The sequence below is a fragment of the Dysidea avara genome, chromosome 8, assembly GCF_963678975.1.
Source record: "Dysidea avara chromosome 8, odDysAvar1.4, whole genome shotgun sequence".
In the NCBI taxonomy this organism is placed as follows: Eukaryota; Metazoa; Porifera; class Demospongiae; order Dictyoceratida; family Dysideidae; genus Dysidea; species Dysidea avara.
The window spans coordinates 25,861,366-25,882,243 of NC_089279.1; the positions used below are offsets into that span (position 1 = coordinate 25,861,366).

At 37.9% G+C, this 20,878-nt stretch overlaps 1 protein-coding gene and 1 long non-coding RNA gene across 2 annotated transcripts; one reads left to right on the forward strand and one right to left on the reverse strand.

The window, feature by feature from the left end:
* Positions 1-1,442: 1,442 nt before the first annotated feature.
* Positions 1,443-16,265, forward strand: LOC136263973 (uncharacterized). Its single transcript, XR_010704900.1, has 4 exons — positions 1,443-1,539; positions 1,591-1,695; positions 15,831-15,957; positions 16,011-16,265. It is a non-coding gene; the product is annotated as an uncharacterized lncRNA (long non-coding RNA).
* On the reverse strand, positions 5,174-5,746 carry LOC136264269 (uncharacterized). The gene is made up of 3 exons (XM_066058976.1): positions 5,620-5,746; positions 5,367-5,573; positions 5,174-5,309 (listed from the first exon to the last, which is right to left on the reverse strand). The coding sequence occupies exons 1-3, from the start codon at positions 5,731-5,733 to the stop codon at positions 5,226-5,228; spliced, it is 405 nt and encodes a 134-aa protein (XP_065915048.1). The 5' UTR covers positions 5,734-5,746; the 3' UTR covers positions 5,174-5,225.
* Positions 16,266-20,878: the final 4,613 nt, after the last annotated feature.

Genomic DNA, 20,878 nt, shown 5'->3' on the forward strand with positions numbered 1-20,878 from the left:
TCAACAGAGCAAATGTACAAAGTACAATCCATGCAGATTCATGCAAGGATTCTTAAATTCTATGATTGTTTGCATGGACATAATCCTCTATAAGGGGAACACAAAATAAATAAGGTGACATTGATACCTTCACTGGAGTAATACTAACACAGATAATTGACTGAGTTTTACCATCATTGTTTAAAGGCTTGCATTGTACTATCATGATAAAGCCAGTGCTTTGTAGTGACCACTTTTGATCCACAAATGCATGCACACTTTTATTACTACCTAGCTTCCTTAGGGCTTGCAGCCCTTGGTTACTTGTTTAAACTTCACAGTTATGTTGTAACTGTTACTTGTATTTGTTACTGGATATAGTCTCACCAGACAATTCTACAGATGTACAAGCACAAACAGTTATCTTGAATTTATTACCTGCAAGTAAACAATCACTTTTGATTTGAACACTTTGGCTGAGGAATAAAAATTGGCTTTGGTGTGTTAGTCAATGCTAGCTGACTTTACACCCAAGCAAAATTGTGTGGCTATTACTGTGCCTGTAACTATACTGTACTCCACAGCAGCTACGGATGCTTCATAGCAGTGCCGAAAGGCTTTGCTCCATCTCCATAAAATCATGTTACAAAGAGGATGTATGATACATGGGATGTTTAGCTACGTAATATAATGTACAAAGGTATATACATGTGGTACAATGTTGGCATATATAGTTGAGTCGGTCAAGAGCTACCTGGCCAATTTAAATTGTTCAAGCACAATAAGAGAATTGGAGCCTGGAATGGATGAACTCACAACTTTAATTGTTCCACCATAAACTAGAAGATGATCTCCTGACAGTATTGAGAAGCTTCAAAGTTAAATCACATTGTATCCTGCAATAAAATTCAAATGCATGGTCAATGTGATTATTACATAGCAAAATAGCTTATAGCAGGCTAGCTAGATTTGTCATTTATCACAATGTTTACTTTACTGTTTTGGGTTTGGCCCTTAATTATCATACTTGGTACCTGTCTCAATACACAAAACACGTATCATTTGTTGTGCTAGCTAGTACCAAATGTTGGTTCCAACTTAAACAACAGGTCCACCGTGAATACAGGAATTCTTCACAGCATATATTTAGGCTGTCAAATCAAATCATACAGTACCAACCGACAGAAACAAGCAAACCTACATATCAATCAATCCCTAACACATGTTTGAACTTTCAGCTTTAAAAATTGGAATTATTAATCATTACCAGCATAGGTGCTGAGGGGGGCTTGGCACCCCCTAAGTTTTTTTTGCCCCTCCCCTCTGAAGTTTCTGGTACTTGTTAAGTAGCAATAGCATAGTACTAAGGCTAGGTGGCGCAATATATATAATACCCATACATAAACCCTTACCATTGTGGCACTGCCTCCAAGTAGTTGTAGTGATTGGTAATAAAACCCACAATCGATTCTTTACAGTTGTTCTAAATAATGCACAAACGCATAGGCGGCATTGCAAAACGTGGTATCAATTTTAAAAGGAAGCAGAAGCGAACAGAAAGTGAGAGTAGTGTTCTTCGTGCATGTGCAAGCAGTAATGAAACTGCTACAGGTGATTGTGTTCCGAGGATTAATATCGTGAAGCTGAAGAAACTAGTAACCCTGACGCCACTTCTGGCACCTCTAGTAGCGTAATGACAGCAGTTCTGACAACAGAGTAAGCCGTTTACGTAATTAAATAAAAAGTAGGAAAGCAATGGAGGTCGCTTACACTTGGAGATACACTAGTGGACATTGTTAATCCCTACGTCAGCCTATAACCATGACTGAAAATTAGGGATTACATGTCCAATAGTATATCTGCAGGTATAGGTGACCTTCCTTGTTTCCCAACTTTTTTATTTCTATGATCCCTATTTGAACTTAAAATTCCTAATCTTTATACTTGTTTGTTTACTTTTTGTAACATTATTATGACTAGTGATCATGAACCCACGCATACCACATCAAAAAAAAAAGGCTGGTGCCAGAGTTAATGTTTTCATCTGAACACGTACATGCCCCAGGTATCAATTACTGACTCAAAAGTGAAGTAACCATTATACGCTTTGCTATCAGCTATGTTCACCCCATTATACAGCGCCATAAACAGAGAACAGTAAAAATATACCTTTGCAATCAATCCAATCACCACGAAAAATATAGACAGTTTGCAAGCCCCAACTTCTCGAGGTTGAATGGTGACCGTTATGCTTCGCTTTCACTTATTTCAGTCTGTTACACAGCGTTGCAAACAAAGAACAGTATGAGAAGCGTCTCTACAATCATTCCAGTTGTTAAATATGTACGAGATACCAGCCATGTACAGAGAAGCCACGTCACGCTATCGCGAATCAGCACATTGCCAGCATTGTCAGTGAAAAAAAAAACAGAACACAATGGTAAGTCCATGGTGCATGTATTGTACATACTGCGGTTCACATCTCAGGTCGAAGCAACATCAAACAGTAAAGAAATCAAGCCTGTACCTATATCCATTGTTGAGTTATGTTTGGCTGAAGGCATTGGTTAGTCACCATAAAATTCTGTTAGATAGAAAAATTTTAAAATTCCATAGAAACTTTTAAAAAGTGTTTGGGATAGATCTGAAGACATTTTGGGGCTTGGCTGTGCCTAACTAATACTGCCAAGTTGTCATGAAGGTTAGTTTTAGGGTGATGTTTTTGGCTGGAAAAGCCCAGTTCTGCATGATCCGTACTATGTGATAGTGCTACTGTTACCAGCAAACTAGGTGAAATACGAGATCCTGCTAAGGGCACTGAAGGTGCAGCTACTTGGTTTTATGAAGAATATGGTACCTATCAATCAAGATAGCACTATCCTCTTGATTCTAGTGGCCGACTTTTTTTTGTCTCCAATGGTATTCACAACGATTTGCTAGAATACAGTCCAAGTGTTAACAATGTGTTTTGTTTTGTTTGATAACAAAGAAACGGTAAAACTGTTGTTGTCGAAGGTGCTATTTAAATGGAAGAACAAGGAGAAGAGTTCGAAATAGGCCTTGAGGAATGCGTGGTAGAGACTTCTCCAGATTTAGACGAGTTGCCTGGTGAACCTCCTGCCAAGAAAACATGTCGACAAAAGGTAGCAGCCAAAAAGGAGGGGGAGCATCTTGTTAAAGTAGTCTATGCCCATTCATTGCCTGAGATAGCGAGTAGTTACTTAGACAAAACTAGATTCAAGCTTACAGAACATGTCAACCAATCAGTGGTAGAGTTTGCTTTGGCATTTGAGCCAAATGAAGTGTTTTTTTTTGTTGCAAGCAGCCTAAAGAATTTGTTCTACCACTGTAACTGTAGATCCTGTAGATGTTTACTACAGATTTGGAAGAGCAACACTAGCGAGTATGCTGCATAGCCGATATAAGGCTATGAAACTTGTACAGACTAAAGATAAGGAAATGGTGTCTCAAGAGATACATATCCTACAGGCTCTTAATACGAAAGATAAAGAGAAGGTTCCGAAGTATCTCCAGTACAGATACAAGGAATACATGTATTTTCCTTGTGAAGAGCTCCTACCATTTTTACAAGGAGTTGATGTGTCTATAAAGACTCACTGTAATGAAGTAGGATCTCGTAAACATGGCAAGTCACTTGTACAGGAAACAGTAAAGCACAGTCAAGGAAACATTTTCTGCTGTACTATCCAAGCATCTTGAAGCTACTGCATGCTGAAGACTTCATTTGTCTCTGAAGCCACGCATGTGTACAGGAATTTTTAGACTCATTTAACCCCCTCACCGCCAAATTTGTAGAGGCCTCCAATCTACTGCTTCTAAACTGCTATAACTTACACACCATACCATATGATCCTATAAAACTATATACCAATTTACCCGCTATAGAACAAGGAATTTGATTATCGAGTTGTTGTTGCTGCTCTTGATATAGGATAGTTAATGGCATCCAGTTTTCCACCAGGTGATCTCTTGTACTGGCTAAACAGAGATTCCACAGCACTGCCAGAGACGCGTAGTGGACAGATCGATCCTGCGGCCCTCGGGTGTCGTGTTTACAAATCAGGTATCGGTAGGAAGTATGTACAGAATGACTACTAATGGCACTACTAATGAAGATAAACAGTAAGGAGAAGGATTATATAGGTTGGAGTGGTGTGTTGCTACTTTTTTTATGCCTCGAAACAGTGACATCATGTCTGTATGTGCATGCGCACTTGCTCAAATGCTGGAAAACCAGACTTAGTGGTCATCGCTTCAACTGTAAACAGGTTAGCGGTGTTTATTGTGTTATTATAAATAGTCCTAGCCTATAAAGTAGTGAGATTTTATGTTTGGTTTCACTTAGGCCAATTTTTGCACTTCGAAGTATATAATGGCTTTGTGGTTGCTCTTGTGTAAAAATCCTGAGTAAATCCGGTGGATTATCACCAGTGCTCGGCTACATAACATTTATGTAATCACTGGTTATCAGGCTAAGTAAAGCTGTTCATTTTTTTGTGCTAAATATCAGAGTTTGGTTAAATTAATTATGCTAAAAAATCCAGATTAACATTAAAAAAGCAGATCCTCTTTGTCAAGCATTGGGGAAACTATTTTTTTCTTGTTATCATAATTATGACAAGGTCTTAGGCTCAAAGTTTCAACAAACACTGCTCCATTGACTTTAATTGTACAATGAATGCTATATACAGTAAAATACTCACTTTGCCATGCTAGAAACGTGTTAGGCTGCACAGAATGATTTGGTCCAGCTGATGGATAAACAGTGTGATAATAAAGGAAGCTACTGTCAGCAAGCGTTCTTACCTGCAGTGGCTGCTTCAGAAAGTGAGCAGTGCCAATTACGAAAAAATGTATATCCATCCCTGATGTTTTTTTAGAATATTTGAGTTGCTATCCAAAACACGATCATAGCGTAAGAGACCATTTTCAAAAATCTTGCTGCATGCCTCATAGTGTTTCATTGTTCTCTCCACCTGACCAGCATCTGCAGGTGTTGTTTCACATAGTGGAATAGCTCCCCAAGAACTTGTTCTTGCTGTAGGTGGTCTCCATAAAATGCATGATTTAACATACAGTCACATCCTTACCTGCATAATCTTAGCTGGTACCACATTAAGCTTAATCCACAAATCCCTGATGATATATGTTTCTCGCAGTTTGGGGATCATTTGAGCATTTCCATTCTTCACACGTTCCCTTTCAAACATTTCTATAATAGCCCGTCATCCAAACTGTTCACCATCCAACATGAACTTCTTGGTCCCACCCGGTCGAGATGAGTGGAGTGCGTTGGTCATGTTCTTGAGCTACATAAATGGTATACATAAGAATTTGAAGAATACTGATCTTAAGGCTGAATTTACCTTATGACTGGGACATATCAACCAGTGAATCAAATGTGGTGGATTAAATGGGTTAACAAACAAAAAAAGATTTTTCACTTTGTACTGGTCACGGAGCTTGCTATTAACATTGTATGCACCAGAATAGCCATGTGTTGACTTTACTACAGTAAAATTAGGTGCAGCACCATCACACACCAACAAGCTGGTAGTAAATCCATCATGTATCTAAAAGAAAATATGTCTACTTTACATAAACCTTTATAATATTTACCTGGAAAAGTTCAGTGGCCTCAAACACACACGAATGAATAACTTTGGCATTAAAGTTTCCGAACTGATATAGGAGGGTCCAACTATATCGTATGAAGATGTCGAATCCCTCCATAAAAATTGCATGATATAGCCTGTTTGCTCAACACCACTATCCTTGTGAAACAATTCATATACATCATAAAGTGAAGCTTGGTCATCTGCATTCATTGCCAATCCTATAATAGTCTGACTCATAGAGTTCCACACCTTGAAATAACTTTGACCTCGTAAAAAATCAGTACACCATCAGCCAGAGGTTCCAGTTTACCTTGTGCCTTTTGTGACACCTTGAATTGCTGAATTTGTTCAACCTGTTTGGCAATGCTTTTCCATGATGCACCCCCTTCGTGGAGGAAACAGTCATTGTATGCCTGCAGAGTACTCCATGTGGGCAAACACAGGACATTAAAACTCTTTAATGCCTCATAGGCTGCAGGACTTCTAACAAATACTGCGCGCAGGAGTGAATGCATCAAAAGAATTTTAATATATGACTCACCAATGTGAATGGTAACTAGGCTCCATCTGTTCCCCAGCTTTCCATGGTGCATAACAAAAGATGAAGATAATAACTATTCATGACAAAATAATGCATACCATTTTCCCTTGATCTTTGTAAAACTCAGCCCGCTGTTTGTCTGCTCCCAAATATTGCAAAGGGCACCTTCAGCGCCACCAGCTTCCTTATATACAACCTCAAGTTGATTCCTGTGGTTGTTGTCCAGTTCAGCTGCAATCTTGCACATTTCATCGTGCTGAGAATCATCTAGTGTAACATCAAATTTTGCTTATTTTGCCAACTTTGGACCTCTCTGCTTGTGTGTTCTTCAACTCCTTTACACTAGCTGGTGACAAGAATTTAGTAGGATAATTGGAGCTGGCAGACTGACGTTTGATTCTTCTTTGTGGGCTAATACCAGAAGACCTATTCTTTGATGCTTAAGGTTTCTACGAAGACGTTTGTACGCTGAGCAAAGCACTTTATCAGATGCCTGCTCTGCTAGAGTAGCATTCTTCGGCAGTTTGTGCCAACCCAAACAGCCCTTAGCAGCCACATGCTATGGAGACTAAGTCATGCTCACTTCACTACTGTGAAAATGAATAACTGAAAAATAGTTGTTAAGGTAGTCATTATAGCCAATACCAGGGCAAAAAACAAACCCGTTCAAGCACAACAACCCATCACAAAGCTCGGAAACTCCTAATCATTTGTAACCACTCCAATTTTTATAGATATGAATAAAACTTGAAAATCAAACTGGTATCCATCACCACCGTTATTTACTTGCATAACAAATAATTCTAGCCTGATGAACATACCCAGCTGGTGAGTGGCTGTATACTGTTTTGTGAGTAATTTCTAAAACATCATTTCCATGGAGATCTATATAAAACCACTTATCAATTCAGGAAACTTATGCAAGATTATTTGCGAAAGAGGAGGAACATTCAGTGGAATAGTAGCACCAGTGGTAGGGCTACTGCAGCATTGTTAATAGTAATACTTTCGACATTGACGTCCTTAGGAATTAATCCACACTGCATTACAGGTACTTCGACAATGGATAGCTTAGTCATAACTTCGTCTTGCCAGTCTTGTGCTATGTCACTATCGAAAACACTGCTGGTACAAACCGGTGGCTGGGTATTGATGCTACGAGATGAGTTCCCAAGCAACCTTGTAGGGGTCCTTTTCCTGGATAGCACAGGTAGTAATGGTGTTTTGACAATGGATAGCTGGGTGTAGCTTCGTCTTGGGTCATGTCACTATCCGAATCACTGACGATTGGCTGGGTATTGTTAGAAGACAAATTCTCAAGCAACTTCGTAGGTGTTTCTTCCACAGATGGCACAGGTAATGGGCAAGTTCGAATTCGTTTTACTGGAAGAAGACACATGATGGTAAACTCTTCAGGAGTATTTTTGTTATTAGTAAGCCTCTTAGGCGTACTATCCATACTTGAAGATAACACTTCTTGTAAACGATATGTTGTTAAGATGTCTCGCACGTGTTTGTCACATAATGTGCTAATGTGGTATGCGATATAAAACGCAATTATACTGAAATACTTGGGTATTGCATCATGAATTTCGCTCTACGCTTTTGTACAGGCTATACTGAAGTAGGATACTCTCTGTCCCCCCCTACAATATTAGGATACTCTCTGTCCCCCCCCCTACAATATTATGAACTCTTGGTGTAATGTATACTTGTCATAGTATACAAGAGGAGTTGTTAGCATAGAGAAAATCTGACGGATAATCTAGTAGCCCTGGAAAATCTAAGGATTCAATGCAAATGCACCAGCACTTTTTATTGCAGCTATTATAAAATAAATATAAAATCAAGTGTACAGATTGAGTTTAACAAAGACTGTGGTTGTGCTCCACATGATGGGTCTTCATCAGCTATTTTTTGCAAAAAGCCATTACCAACTCATCCAGTTGTTTTACAATTATGTTTAATGCTTCATCCCTGCACACCCAACATGTATTTGACAAACTCTTTAAGGTATACATATTAGATACTGATTCTTTTTGCATGTCTTCAAATACAGCATGTCTTTTTGTAGTAGCCTCAATAAAATTATGCAACTCAGCTATAGTGCCAAATGTATTCCTAGCTGTAGTAACTGATTTTCTGCATCTACCAGAACTAAATTAAGAATATGTCCGTAACAGTGTATGTATATATTGCCTTTGAATTATCCTTTTTAATTCTTGCTGCAACTCCTTCGTAAATACCTCTCATGTTTGCAGCTCCATTCAGTGAGCGACAATAAGATCAATACTAAGTTTAAATTTTTATGAGACGTCCTATACAAGTTGGTATAATGATGCACCATCCCTTTGGACTACACGAAAAAAGCCAACAAATTTTCCTACTCAGAACTACTGCAGTGATAGTAGAGGTGTTTTACAAGCAATCTTTGAAGACTGAATTAGACCAAGACAATCTTAAGGCAGACTTAAGGGTTTTTGGTAACTTGGTAAAAGAAATAGAAAGGAAAGAAGCTGTTGTCACAATTCCAGAACAAGGAGATTACACAAGTTATAAAATACTTTTGTAGAAGACGAACAATTTTTGCTGAGGATAGAGGAATCCAGACCATTCTGCCACTTCTTACTTATGTAGTACTACGGGTCAGGAGAGACTTAGCACTTCTAGAAATTGAAAAGATATAATTCCAGGTATACATAATTTGCTATGAAGAGACCAAACCGTAAACTCCAACTGTTTTATAACACGTGTTATCTTTAGTCAAAATCATGAATTTGATATGCCTCACAATATACTTGTATGTATATTCTAATTTTGCCTGTAGTCTAATGAGTGCACATGCTGTAGATATGCATACAAATAGTCTAGACATGCTTGCCAGTGGTGTAGCTAGACCCCAGGTCACAACGTCAAAAATTGCACTATATCTACATACTCCTAACATTAGAGCAGTTGTTCTAATACAGCAGTCAGGTAAATACTGTTGAAATTAGCGTTACATTTAAGGAGTAGTCACCATAATACAACAGTCAAACAATACTGTGATTAACTGTGCTGAAATCACCCTCATATTCTATCTCAGACAGCTAAATGTTCAAAATTTTCTTGTGGGGGCATGCCCCCTGACCCCCCTAGTTTTTGCACACTGAGGTGTCTCTTTCCTATTACATAGCTCTACTGTTATGTACGTAGCATCACCAAATTCTAGCTACACTCCTGATACTTGCCCTCGATTCCTCTAGATCCGCCTATGTATACTGTTAACAAAATGTGCTTATAAACATAGCTATAGTCTGTTGAGACATAGGTATGCTGAGAAACACGAAGGGAAGAACAGTGCCTTGACAATCACGTGACTGAGTGCAAGATAAGTAACCAAACATTTAACTCTACTCTTTGCATATCTTATGCACTTTTACAGTAGGCAACCAAATTACAGTATGGTAAAGTTTTGTGGTAGTTATATTAATCAAGCTAGTGGCGGAGGAGGTACGTAGTTGATGAGAGGGTGATAGAATCTCTGACAGCAGTGGGTGGGTGGGGGTCACAGCAGAAGCTGTTGTATAAGCAACTTTAAGGACTGATTTGAAGCAGACTAAAAAATTATACAACACATGTACAATAATCCATAAGGCTGGAGATGGTTCTAATAAATTAGTACTTAAAAATTACACGTGTAATTGCTGTAATTGGTTAAATAAATGTCAAAGTTAATTTATTCCTTAACACCCCACTTAAATTTACTATTGGTTTGAGTCCCATTTCTAGTTGAAGATTTTCAAATTGATCACGAGTAAGAGTCTTTCTTAAAACATCTGCCACCATTTCTGCTATTGGATATTGAATTAATTCAGTACATCAGAGCTTCATTTACAAAATGAAATTTAACGTCGATATGCTTAGTTCTAGCATGTGAGATGGGATTTTTGGCAATGGCAATAGCAATCTGGTTATCCTCTCTGATAGTAGTTGGTCTATGTGGTGGTGCTTTGATGTCTGTCAGTAATCTTCTGAACCATATATATATAGTTTCTTGTGTGGCTGCACAGAGAGTAATGTACTCTGCTTCAGTTGTTGACAAAGCAATCACTGGTTGCTTTCTACTTAACCAGCTGATCACTGACCAAAAGATTTCCCGTTGTGGAGTGTCAACTGTCCATATCTCCAGCCCAATCAAACTGCCATCTGATGATCTCTTGTACATCAAACCAAGTTTGATAGTGCCCTTGAGGTAGTGAAGTATTTGCTTTACTGCAGTATAGTGTACCTCAGAGCACTATGAAGAGACATTGTCCCACCAGACTGCTATTGGTAGACGTTCTCCCACCAGATTGCCATTAGAACTCAATGATTATGTCTTTGATCATTGTTTCATCTGTGCACAGGTGTTGATGCTAATTTTGGTTACAACCAACAGCCATGTGACACTCTCTAGTGATGGCCAGCAGGCCAGCACATCACAGCTGTTACATGCAGCCCTCTATTTTTCTGAGACAGTGAAGGGTCTTACTTAGTTTTTCTGTCTCATCCGTATTGGGTTCCCTTGTTTGCTTCTGGCCTCTGTCATAAAGAGTTTTGAGCCGGGAATGGAAGAGCTTCTCAAGCGGTGAATCAGTATCTACAAGGTCTGCTGATAAGTTTATATTAGCCACAACCCCAACTCGGTATGAACCTAAAGTGTTCACAGCAATGTCTTGTTTACTACGTGCACATCTGATGGAATCTGTTTGAATTGTTGAGATCTTGAGACATAATTATGTTTCCTGAAAGGTCATTAACACCTTTTCATAATAGCATCTCTAGCAAAGTATGTAGATAATAGAACACGATTCTGCATAAGTAGTACAGTTAATCCTTACATGGCGAGACTGTGGCTGCTGACTTGCCCAAGTTTGGCTGATTGCATTGGCAATGCCATGTATCGCAATACCAAGTCCAATCCCCACACCTATCATCAGTAGTCCCATCATCAGTTCTGTAAAGTATATTTATTACTAAAGACAAAGCTTATATAGCAGCTCCTCGTGTTTGCCAAATGAATGGAGTGTTGGATACGCTGGCTGTGTCACAGTTTCTGCATGAAATCAAAGAGTCACTGAATTCCTGAACAGTATTAGTGAACCTATCATGCCAACTGACTCACCATCTTTAGCACCAGCCACAATTTCTTCTCCTAGTCTTCTTCCCAGTTCTCCTCTGCCTGCAACAGAATAATTCATACATTTCTGTTCATGATTCATACAGGTGGAATCACCTTTGTAGAGGCCACTATCAAGGCCAGTTTGGAGACCTTTTTTGACATGTTTACCAACTATTAGAATAGACTAGATAGTTCCAGAATAAGTGCAATAGTCAATCCTAGTAAATCAGTACTTAATAATTACACACTGTAATTACTGTAATTGGTTAAATAAATGTCAAAGTCAATTCATTCCTTCAACACTCCCACTTAAATTTGCTATTGGTTTGAATCCCATTTCTAGTCAAAGAGTTTCAAATTGATCACGGGTGAGAGTCTTTGTTAAAACATCTGCCACTGTTTCTTCTGTTGGACAATAAGTTAGTTCAATACATCAGAGCTTCTCTTATAAAATGAAATTTTACGTTAGTTCCACATGTGAGATGGGATTTTTGGCAATGGCAATAGCACTCTGGTTACCATCTCTGATAGTAGTTGGTCTATCTGGTGATGCTTTGATGTCTGTCAGTAATCTTCTGAGCCATATATATAGCTTCTTGAGTAGCTGCACAGAAAGTAATGTACTTGTTGACAAAGCAATCACTGGCTACTGTCTACTTAACCAGTTGATCGCTGCTCCAGACATGACCAAAAGAGTTCTTGTTGTGGAGTGTCAACTGTCCAAATCTCCTCACCATAGAGCATGGTAGCCTTTCTACTAGCATTGGTTATCATTCTGATGTGATCGTCTTGGGGAAGTATCAGCCAGGAGGGATGATATACTTATTTATTTTTATGCATGCATAACACATTTGTATCTATACGTAAAATGTAGAATATCATACAGTACGATAGTACTGTATAGTAGGGACATCGAAGGTGTGGGGGCGATCCGTGATATAATATAACCCAAAAAACCTGCTGCAGATTTCTCACAATGACATGACAGTATTGGTTGGGTAATACCAAGCCCAAAAAGTGTCTTCAGATCGACCCAAAGCATTTCCGTCAAGTTGCTAAAGAATTTTTTTTTTAAATTTTAGTCAACTGAATTTCTACTGCCTGCCTGCCTGCCTGCCTGCCTGACGCCTTCAGTCAAGCGTAGCGGAAAACTGGCTGCAGCTACAGTCCTAATTCTTTCATAGATACGTTTTTAGTTCACTTAAGAAAACACCTTTGGTATATTGATAAACATACAATGCTTGTGGTATTGTCTTACCTTTTATCCTTCTTTACCATGGCCATCAGTCAAGGTTCTACCGCTGAGTGTTAATAGACTACAGTGCAGCTTCCACCTACCAGTGTATATTGTATCAAACTATTCGAATACACGTGGTCGCCGGTTGCACCAAACTAGTGTTGTTTTAGTATGGAGTTTTAGTTTTAGTTTTAGTTATAGTTACAGTTACAGTTAAAAGCATGAAACCTTTTAGTTTTAGTTACAGTTTTAGTTATGTACATCAAAATCTTTTAGTTCTAGTTCTAGATATAGTTAAAAACATGAAAACCTTTTAGTTTTAGTTACAGTTTTAGTTATGTACATGAAAATGTTTTAGTTACTAGAGATTAATACAACACTTAATACAGTGCATTTGACGCAATCTCTGTCACAGGTATTCCTTATTCTTTCTTAGTAGAACTTCCCTTTCCAAGTTACTATCAGTAAGTCTGTTGCATTTGCCAGATGTCGATTCCCCACTTGTAGAAAATACTACTACTACCTACCACCTACATCACTACCTAGTACCTACATTACTGAGTTCGTGAATGTTGGTCAAACAGTTTTTATTAGTAATAGATTTAATAGTATGTACGTAACTATATGATATAGCATATAGTTTTAGAAGTAGTATCAAATACATTTAACAAGCAGTTACAGTTTTAGTAATAAGATCAACTTGCTATATTGTAAGCAGTTTTAGTTTTAGTAATAATATAGATTTGATTTTAGTTATAGTAGTTATAGTTTCAGTGATTATATACGTTTTTATTAGTTATAGTTATAGTTTTAGTTTTAGTTAACTTAAATATATTCACCTTACTAAAAGTACTTTTAGTTTTAGTTACAGTTAACTGAAACAACACTACACCAAACTATTTGAACACACATGTACGTGACTTGCTGTTGATATCGATCAGTGAGAGCAACTCGCGGCGAACTATATAGCAATGTGTAAGTTAATAAATATAGTTTATTTAGTAACAATGTTAAACCGAGTCAGGTCATCCAGGTCCCGCTTTACAGATTATTCGGGTCTGACCCCACATGCTAAATTAAATGTGAACGTGTTACTACACATCATAGCGTAGCCCTGTTTCTTTCGTGAGCCACTCCCACATAAGTAAATTACTATCTGTAGACATATGGTAGCCATGCCCATTCATCAGTCTGTAGGTATTCACAAATCCACTGTCTGCAGGCTTATGTAGAGCCACGCCCACTGATCAATTGTTATTGTATGAGTCGTAATCTAGTATAATAGTGCTGTGATTAACTCTTAAAATATTGTGACTGGTTTTGTGAAAAGCAGGCTATTTAGTGATCATGAGCTTGCAAAAAAAAGCTTCACAAACAAGTATAAGAAAAAATTAAGAATTTTAAATTAGAGTAGGGACAGTGTATACAGTAGGGATATTCACTTCTCATTGTTTTACAGTATTTGGACATTACATACTACTCCGATCCAGCTTGTTTCAGTACCTTTTATTGCAGCACTATACACTGTCCCTACTCTAATTTAAAATTCCTAATTTTTCTTATACTTTATTTTATACAATACTTGAACTCCATCCTGCTGATTAAACTCATCAATTATATCAATTGTTTGCTTTCATGTACAAAGAGAGGATACATAGCTACGTTTGACTTTGAATGCATATGTGATAAACTCTGGGTTGACCTAGCAAAGCATTTTGTTACGAATTCAGTGTAGTGAATTCTCTATAGGGTGATTAGCTTGTAGTTGAACTTTCTACAGAGTGACTTGTTGTACGTAGCTGAACGTTTTAGTAGAGAGACGTATTACATAACTGAATGTTCTATTAGAGTGACTGCACTATTAGAGTATATCTCGATCGCGCACTTGTTACACCTAGTTGACTTTCGTAGTGTAACTTAGCGGTGATTTCTTGCAAACCACTGAAAGATCATTCTAAAATAATTAATCTACCTCTACATTAACTAGTTTACCTGGTAGGCATGACAAGTAGTACAGTACTCTTTTATTAACAAAACTCGATTGTGCACTTTTTATACATATTTGGAGTTTTTGTTATAACTCCATGACTGTTAGTGCAATTTCCTTCGAACCACAAAAGGTTTGCACTACGAGAAGTACTTGACTGATTTTCAAGTCATTCTGTCAAGCGGTTTACCCTATGGCCATGACAAAAAGTCATTATTGCATTATTTTTTTTCAAAAATTGCGTATAACTCCCTTGTTCTTTATCCGATGTGTATGGAAGTTGGACTGTAAACGTGCTGCGCTACATTCTTACTGCCCTCCAAATTTGAAGAAAAATCGACTAAAGCATGCACTAGTTATTGTAATTTTTCTAAGTGTTGCAAAAAGAAAAAGACAAAGAAACTAACTTGAAGACACATATCTCAGTAATGGCTTGGAGGATTCAGCTCAAATTTAAAACGGGAGGTGCTGCACCCCGAAGGAGTTGCCACAACAAAAATGGTTAATTTCCAGTCAGGTACTATCGAGCTATGTATGGTTAAAGCCTGTTCTTGGCTCCTGTTAAATGCACACTTATTTGTTACCCGCACTGGCTTTACTTGGCAACACGACACACTATCTTGTGACTTGATCTATGACTTAACATTTAAATAGGCTGTGTAGTTATATTTAATCCCAGTGATGTGCACACTTGTATTAATCAAATCTTCACTTGCAACATAAGAGAAAACACACATCTAAGTTTAGCTTTTAGCACCACAGCACTCATTTTAATGGACCCAAGCATGCTTGGAATGAAGTACCTAGCATATATGTAGTGGACCCATACATGTATTTTTAATCTATGGATAGAAATCCTGCATAGATGTGTTTGGAATATAGTAAATTATAACATCACTATCATTTTGTATTAGGCAACGTCAACTTGATTAGTTGCTTCACAGGCCCGACGGGCCCACATAGATTGAAAATTAAATAATTTTTTATAACTAGCAAATAAAGCCAGAATACTATTAGAAATTCTGATCACAAGCCTTGTATGCTTTTATCTACTGTTTACTTGCACAAGAAACTTAGCTCAGAAACATGCTATGGCTGAAAATTAATAGCTGCTTCATCAATACCACACCCCTATGTGTTTTGTACCTCTTATCTGTTAGTCTTTTTATTTATATGCCGACCTACGTATATACCTCTTGAGATTTTTGCTCGTGAAACAACTAATTAAGTTGGAGTTCCCTTATCAGAAAATAAATCACGCAGTGTATCTATTAGCAATTTTTTACTATTTGTCTATATTATAGTAAAACTGCTACCTATAAGAAGAAAGGGCGTAGGTAGAAGGAAGGGACCATCATTAGTTGACCATATGCTATCCTATAAAAAGAAGAACAAACCAACTGGTATTCCTAGTCATTGAGAAAGGAAGAGGTATGCCTTATACATACTGATTGTGTGTTATACTTTATATTTCCATACCATAGCTATCTAGTTTTGCTACTTTGGTGGTTGTGGTAGCTGAAATAGTGTTATCCAGGAAAGGGCTAATTGAAGAACACCAACTATCAGAGAGAGTGGCGTCCTCTTCAATTAGATGAAAACATATGCATGTATGCTGTAAACTGAAGGTTAACAGAGTTGTATCTCTGCTGTATTATTTGGGTATATGGCTATCACTACAAAAGAGTATGAAGTATTCTCTGCAGTCATGGCACTTTTTATTACTATTTTGTACTGTATGTATGTTAAATTATGTGTGAGATTCGAGATACAGAGTTGCTACTCATGATATACAATAGAATAATTATATAGTCATATCGTATGGTTATGGTAACATGCATGTTAAATTTGAAAAGGTTCATTGGCTAAAAAATCTACATGACTGTTGAACTTCAACAACTGAAGTGAATGCTTTATTGTACTTAGCATAGAAGCCGAGTCAGTACTAGACAGCCAAAGTTTACTGTGATAAGAGAACTAATGGCCAGCTGTAGGTGTGCATGTATCCATAATTTTTCCCAGACTTGATAGCGAGTTATAGAACTGGTTTGCTGACATGGTCTCCTTTGAATGCTCCACTATCCCATACCTTCTGGGGCTATGGTGAGGATTTGACATCAAATACCCCATAATAGGGTGATTAATTTTAGTGTGTCAAATCCCCTACATAACTGAGCGTCATGCAGTTGCAGAACAAGATTCGATGTATATAAGTCATGCATATGGTAGGAAAAATTGAGCATTAAATGAGCTCCACTCTGGAGGATCATTGCTCCCAGTAAAGCCCCACTTAAGTCTTATGGGGGGGGGCAATACATTGATAGGTGCAATGATCAAGAATCATACCTTACAATTTAGCTATCCACTATCTTAGTCTTAGCAGTTGTTGGCAAACCTGCATAGGCGATTCTAAGGGGGGGGGGGGGGGGGGGGGAGGGGGCATGTGCTGAAGAATAACTTCAAATCTTGGGGAATAGTTGCAGTATAGATTGGTATTGTTATTTTTCATGTTTTTAGCATACATTTTAGGTTGTTTTCAAGCCTTCATATTGCAAAAATACGTACCTGGGGGTTGCACCCCCAGACCACCTAAAATTCTACTGTATATTACAGCCATACAACAATAGTCATGCTGTTCTCTACTTGGCCTGCCCTGTAGGTCAGGTCTAGAATTTTCACTGCCAACCAGCAACATAGCATGCTGAACATCCAGAATACAATCTTTTAGTACAATCAGTGAGTCTCCAACAGACAACTTGGTGACATTTTAACAGTGACTCAGACCTCACCTCAGACAGTGAAGATAACTGACAGAGTGCAGGGGATGGCAGGTACACAATACACCAACACACATGCTAAACAGAAAGTGCTAGACAAATTGTGAAAAAAGATGTGTCCAGCTGTCGGACAAATAGACACAGAGCTCCAAGTGCCCTGGGTGGCACTCCAATATACCCTGTATTCCTAATGTCTCCTCCGATCATCATCCTCAGCCAAAGTAAAAGTCAAAACTCAAGCTAGAAATATAACTGGTCAAAGAACATGCACACTTCAGTGTATACCACCATTGATACTTGTAGAATAACAAAGTCAGAGGAAATTTACAGCAATATGCTAGAATTGGTAAATTCGATTTTTAGTCATTAATCAAGGCTTATTTTGACCAAGGATGAAGATTGCTGGAGCACCAGACATATTGGAATGTTATCCCTTTTGCTATCTGCACTTACAAGATACAAAACTCGCCGGCTGTGATTACCCAGTCTCCACAATACTTTGTCACAATGGATACAGGAATGTTGATTACTTGGAGCCTTCTGTACACTATACTTGCAATTGTAATTGCCTACACACTCATTCAGACTTCTACTGCAACCTATGACCAGCTTCCCACACAGTTAATGTTTTAACCAAACACTATAGTACTGAATTATTTCTTTACATGGTGCTGCTACAACCATCATTTTTAAAAAGCATACAGGTGAATTTACCTCCTCCCACCTAGTGTACTCTGTACTTTGCAAAAATGCTAAAAATCTTCCCTATAACCAACTAAAACCAGTCACAATGATCTACAAAATCTATACTACCATAATTTGCTTTCTTTTTCGCTGTAAAATAATTTTTGTATGCAAATACTTGTACAAAATTTTTAATACGAAAATATAGCAAATTATGGCGCTGGCTTTTTCTATTTATGCAGCTGATTGTAGCATTCAGTTCCTATACATATACTTAACAGTACTGCATTTCCAATAGAAAACAACTGCAGTCAAAATTCTTACACAGAACTCATGCCATGGCTTAATGACTACTTCCTCATTTTAACTTTGTGAGTTGGAATAGTGATTGTAAAGTGAATCCCCCTTGATGATATGGGGATGCACAAATGAGAATGACACAAAATAAGGAATACCCTTATAAGCCTAATGTTGTTACAGGTTTTTGCAATTGAATTCGTCGCCTTTGCGATTGAATTCGTCCTGTTTGCAATTGAATTCGTCCTGTTTGCAATTGAATTCGTCCTGTTTGCAATTGAATTCGTCGGTATTGCAATTGAATTCGTCCCGTTTGCAATTGAATTCGTCGGTTTTGCAATTGAATTCGTCGGTTTTGCAGTTGAATTAGTCGGTTTTGCAATAGAATTCGTCGCGTTTGCATTACAATTCGTCATAAACAAAACGGCTTCAAGAAACCAACCCGTTCATTAAGAGATGAACTATTTATGCCTTGGAGAGTTACACTTGAGACACTAGAAGGTAATTGGAGCTGGTAGTACGCGAAGTTGATAGCTGTCTGACAAGTTAATTAACTTGCTCGCGAGTGACCACACCCATCGCGAATGGCATAGTAGAGTTTGGAATGTTGCTGGATAGGCTGTAGAGGAAGAATTATTGCCTTATAAAGAGTTGTTTACTACCGTTGTACTTGAACAAGTTCTTGTAGCAGCTGCTACATCATGTTTTCGTGTTTGCTCCAGCTGCCATTCTTGTTACGGACGAATTTAACTGCAAAAGCGACGGATTCAATTGCAACAGCGACGAATTGAATTGCAAAAACCTGTAACTTACTGTCTTGAGGATTGATTTCAAGGGTAAAATTTTCATGGATTGCCACCATCCAAAATTTCAAGAAGAAGGAAATTTCACTTTTCAGGATCTTTTATTCAAACAATGTCATTTCAGTCGAGCTGTAAATTTTGAAGTACAGATAGCAGCCAATCCGTGAACCCCCACCCCTTCAATGTTTCAAGATAGTATGCCTTGTTTCCACTGCTTACACTCCCTAATAGAGCAGTCAGTGGAAGCTGAAACTGCAGTAGAGAACTCTGTAGATACTCTCTAATAGAACAGTAACTCTGTAGTGAAATACTCTAATAGAGCATTCACTAATCAAAAAATGTTTCAAGATAATTGTAACCAATGTTGCTCACCTAGGAGCACAATACAAGCATAATGGGAACACTGAAGAACATAGTAGCTGAAAATTTTGGAAAATTCCTGAAAGCATTTAGGGCAAACTTTTGAGCATATTTGATTCAGGCCTATACATAGATAGGGTGATAATGGTACCAATCTGACATCAATAATATAATTCTTACACATTATGCAATATAAACATGTGTATGCGGTGACTGGTCTTGTGTAGTAGTTCTACGACTCTGAAGTTTACATTGAAAAACCACAATACAAAACAAATTAAATGGGTGTGTCATTACTGTATGGGGTATCCACAGACCAAAGGCACACATCTACTATCTTTCAACATGACTTAGATCGTTACTTGGTGCTCCACATGGTGAATATTCACAAGTAAGCCATCTTCAATAACCATGCATTTATCACATACTTAGGCGGTGCTGCAAACACTAAGCTATCATGGTACAATCATATACCACATGCTTCTGCTAACATGACTAAGGTATGTACACCTGCCATTCTCCCTCAAAACACAGGGTACTTGTAATATGATTATGTATGCATGGAATCCCCATGCTCTGAAAAACACTTGTATTGGAGAAAATACAAAATAGTGGTGACCAGTGGTAACAGATTTGCTCTCTTCCTTCAAATGGTCCAAATCCTTTGAGGATTGTTGTGAAGAGGTGCTCTAGCCATCCTGACAGAAATACCAACCGTACTCCATCAGCATCATACTGTATCCCAACCTTTTAGCAAATATTTACCTTCTCCACTGCTCCAGCTAGATCTCTCACTCACTATCATATCTCTCGAACAGTCCTATCTCTTTTAGGTGACTAATATAGCTAGCTATAGTTTTCTCTGTTCAAGTTTAGTATTTTGTATGTAGCTAGATCAATCTATGCCGCAGTGTATTTTATAATTTGTCTTTGTAAAATGAATATAATAGAATTTTTCTTAATAATTATTACTTGTGTACTGTGCTGTTATCTGTGTAGGTGTTACCCCTATAGGCCTTGTCATCTCCTGTATTGACCTTATGAATAAAAACAAAATACATAACATGGAAGGAAAAATAACACTAACATGGCTATTGGTGAGGACTGTGTCCAAGGGAAAAAGTGCCATCTGTGTGGTTCACTAATGCAGTAGTGTTCATGAATTTTTTACCAGCACACCTTGCCACCTCTCGATGATCCACCACACCCTTTAGCGGTATCACCAGATCACTCCCAAGATGATACTGTATACAAGGTTTTTTTTTAAGGGACATAATTTTCACTAATTTCATGAGTATGATAGTTCTTAAAAAGGTTGAAAACATAATAAACCAGGACATTCAATAACTGTAGGTAGTGTGCCATTCGTGAAAATGGGAAATGATGGGATGTGAGCATTCACAAAAATTTAGAAAAACGTATATGGTAGGA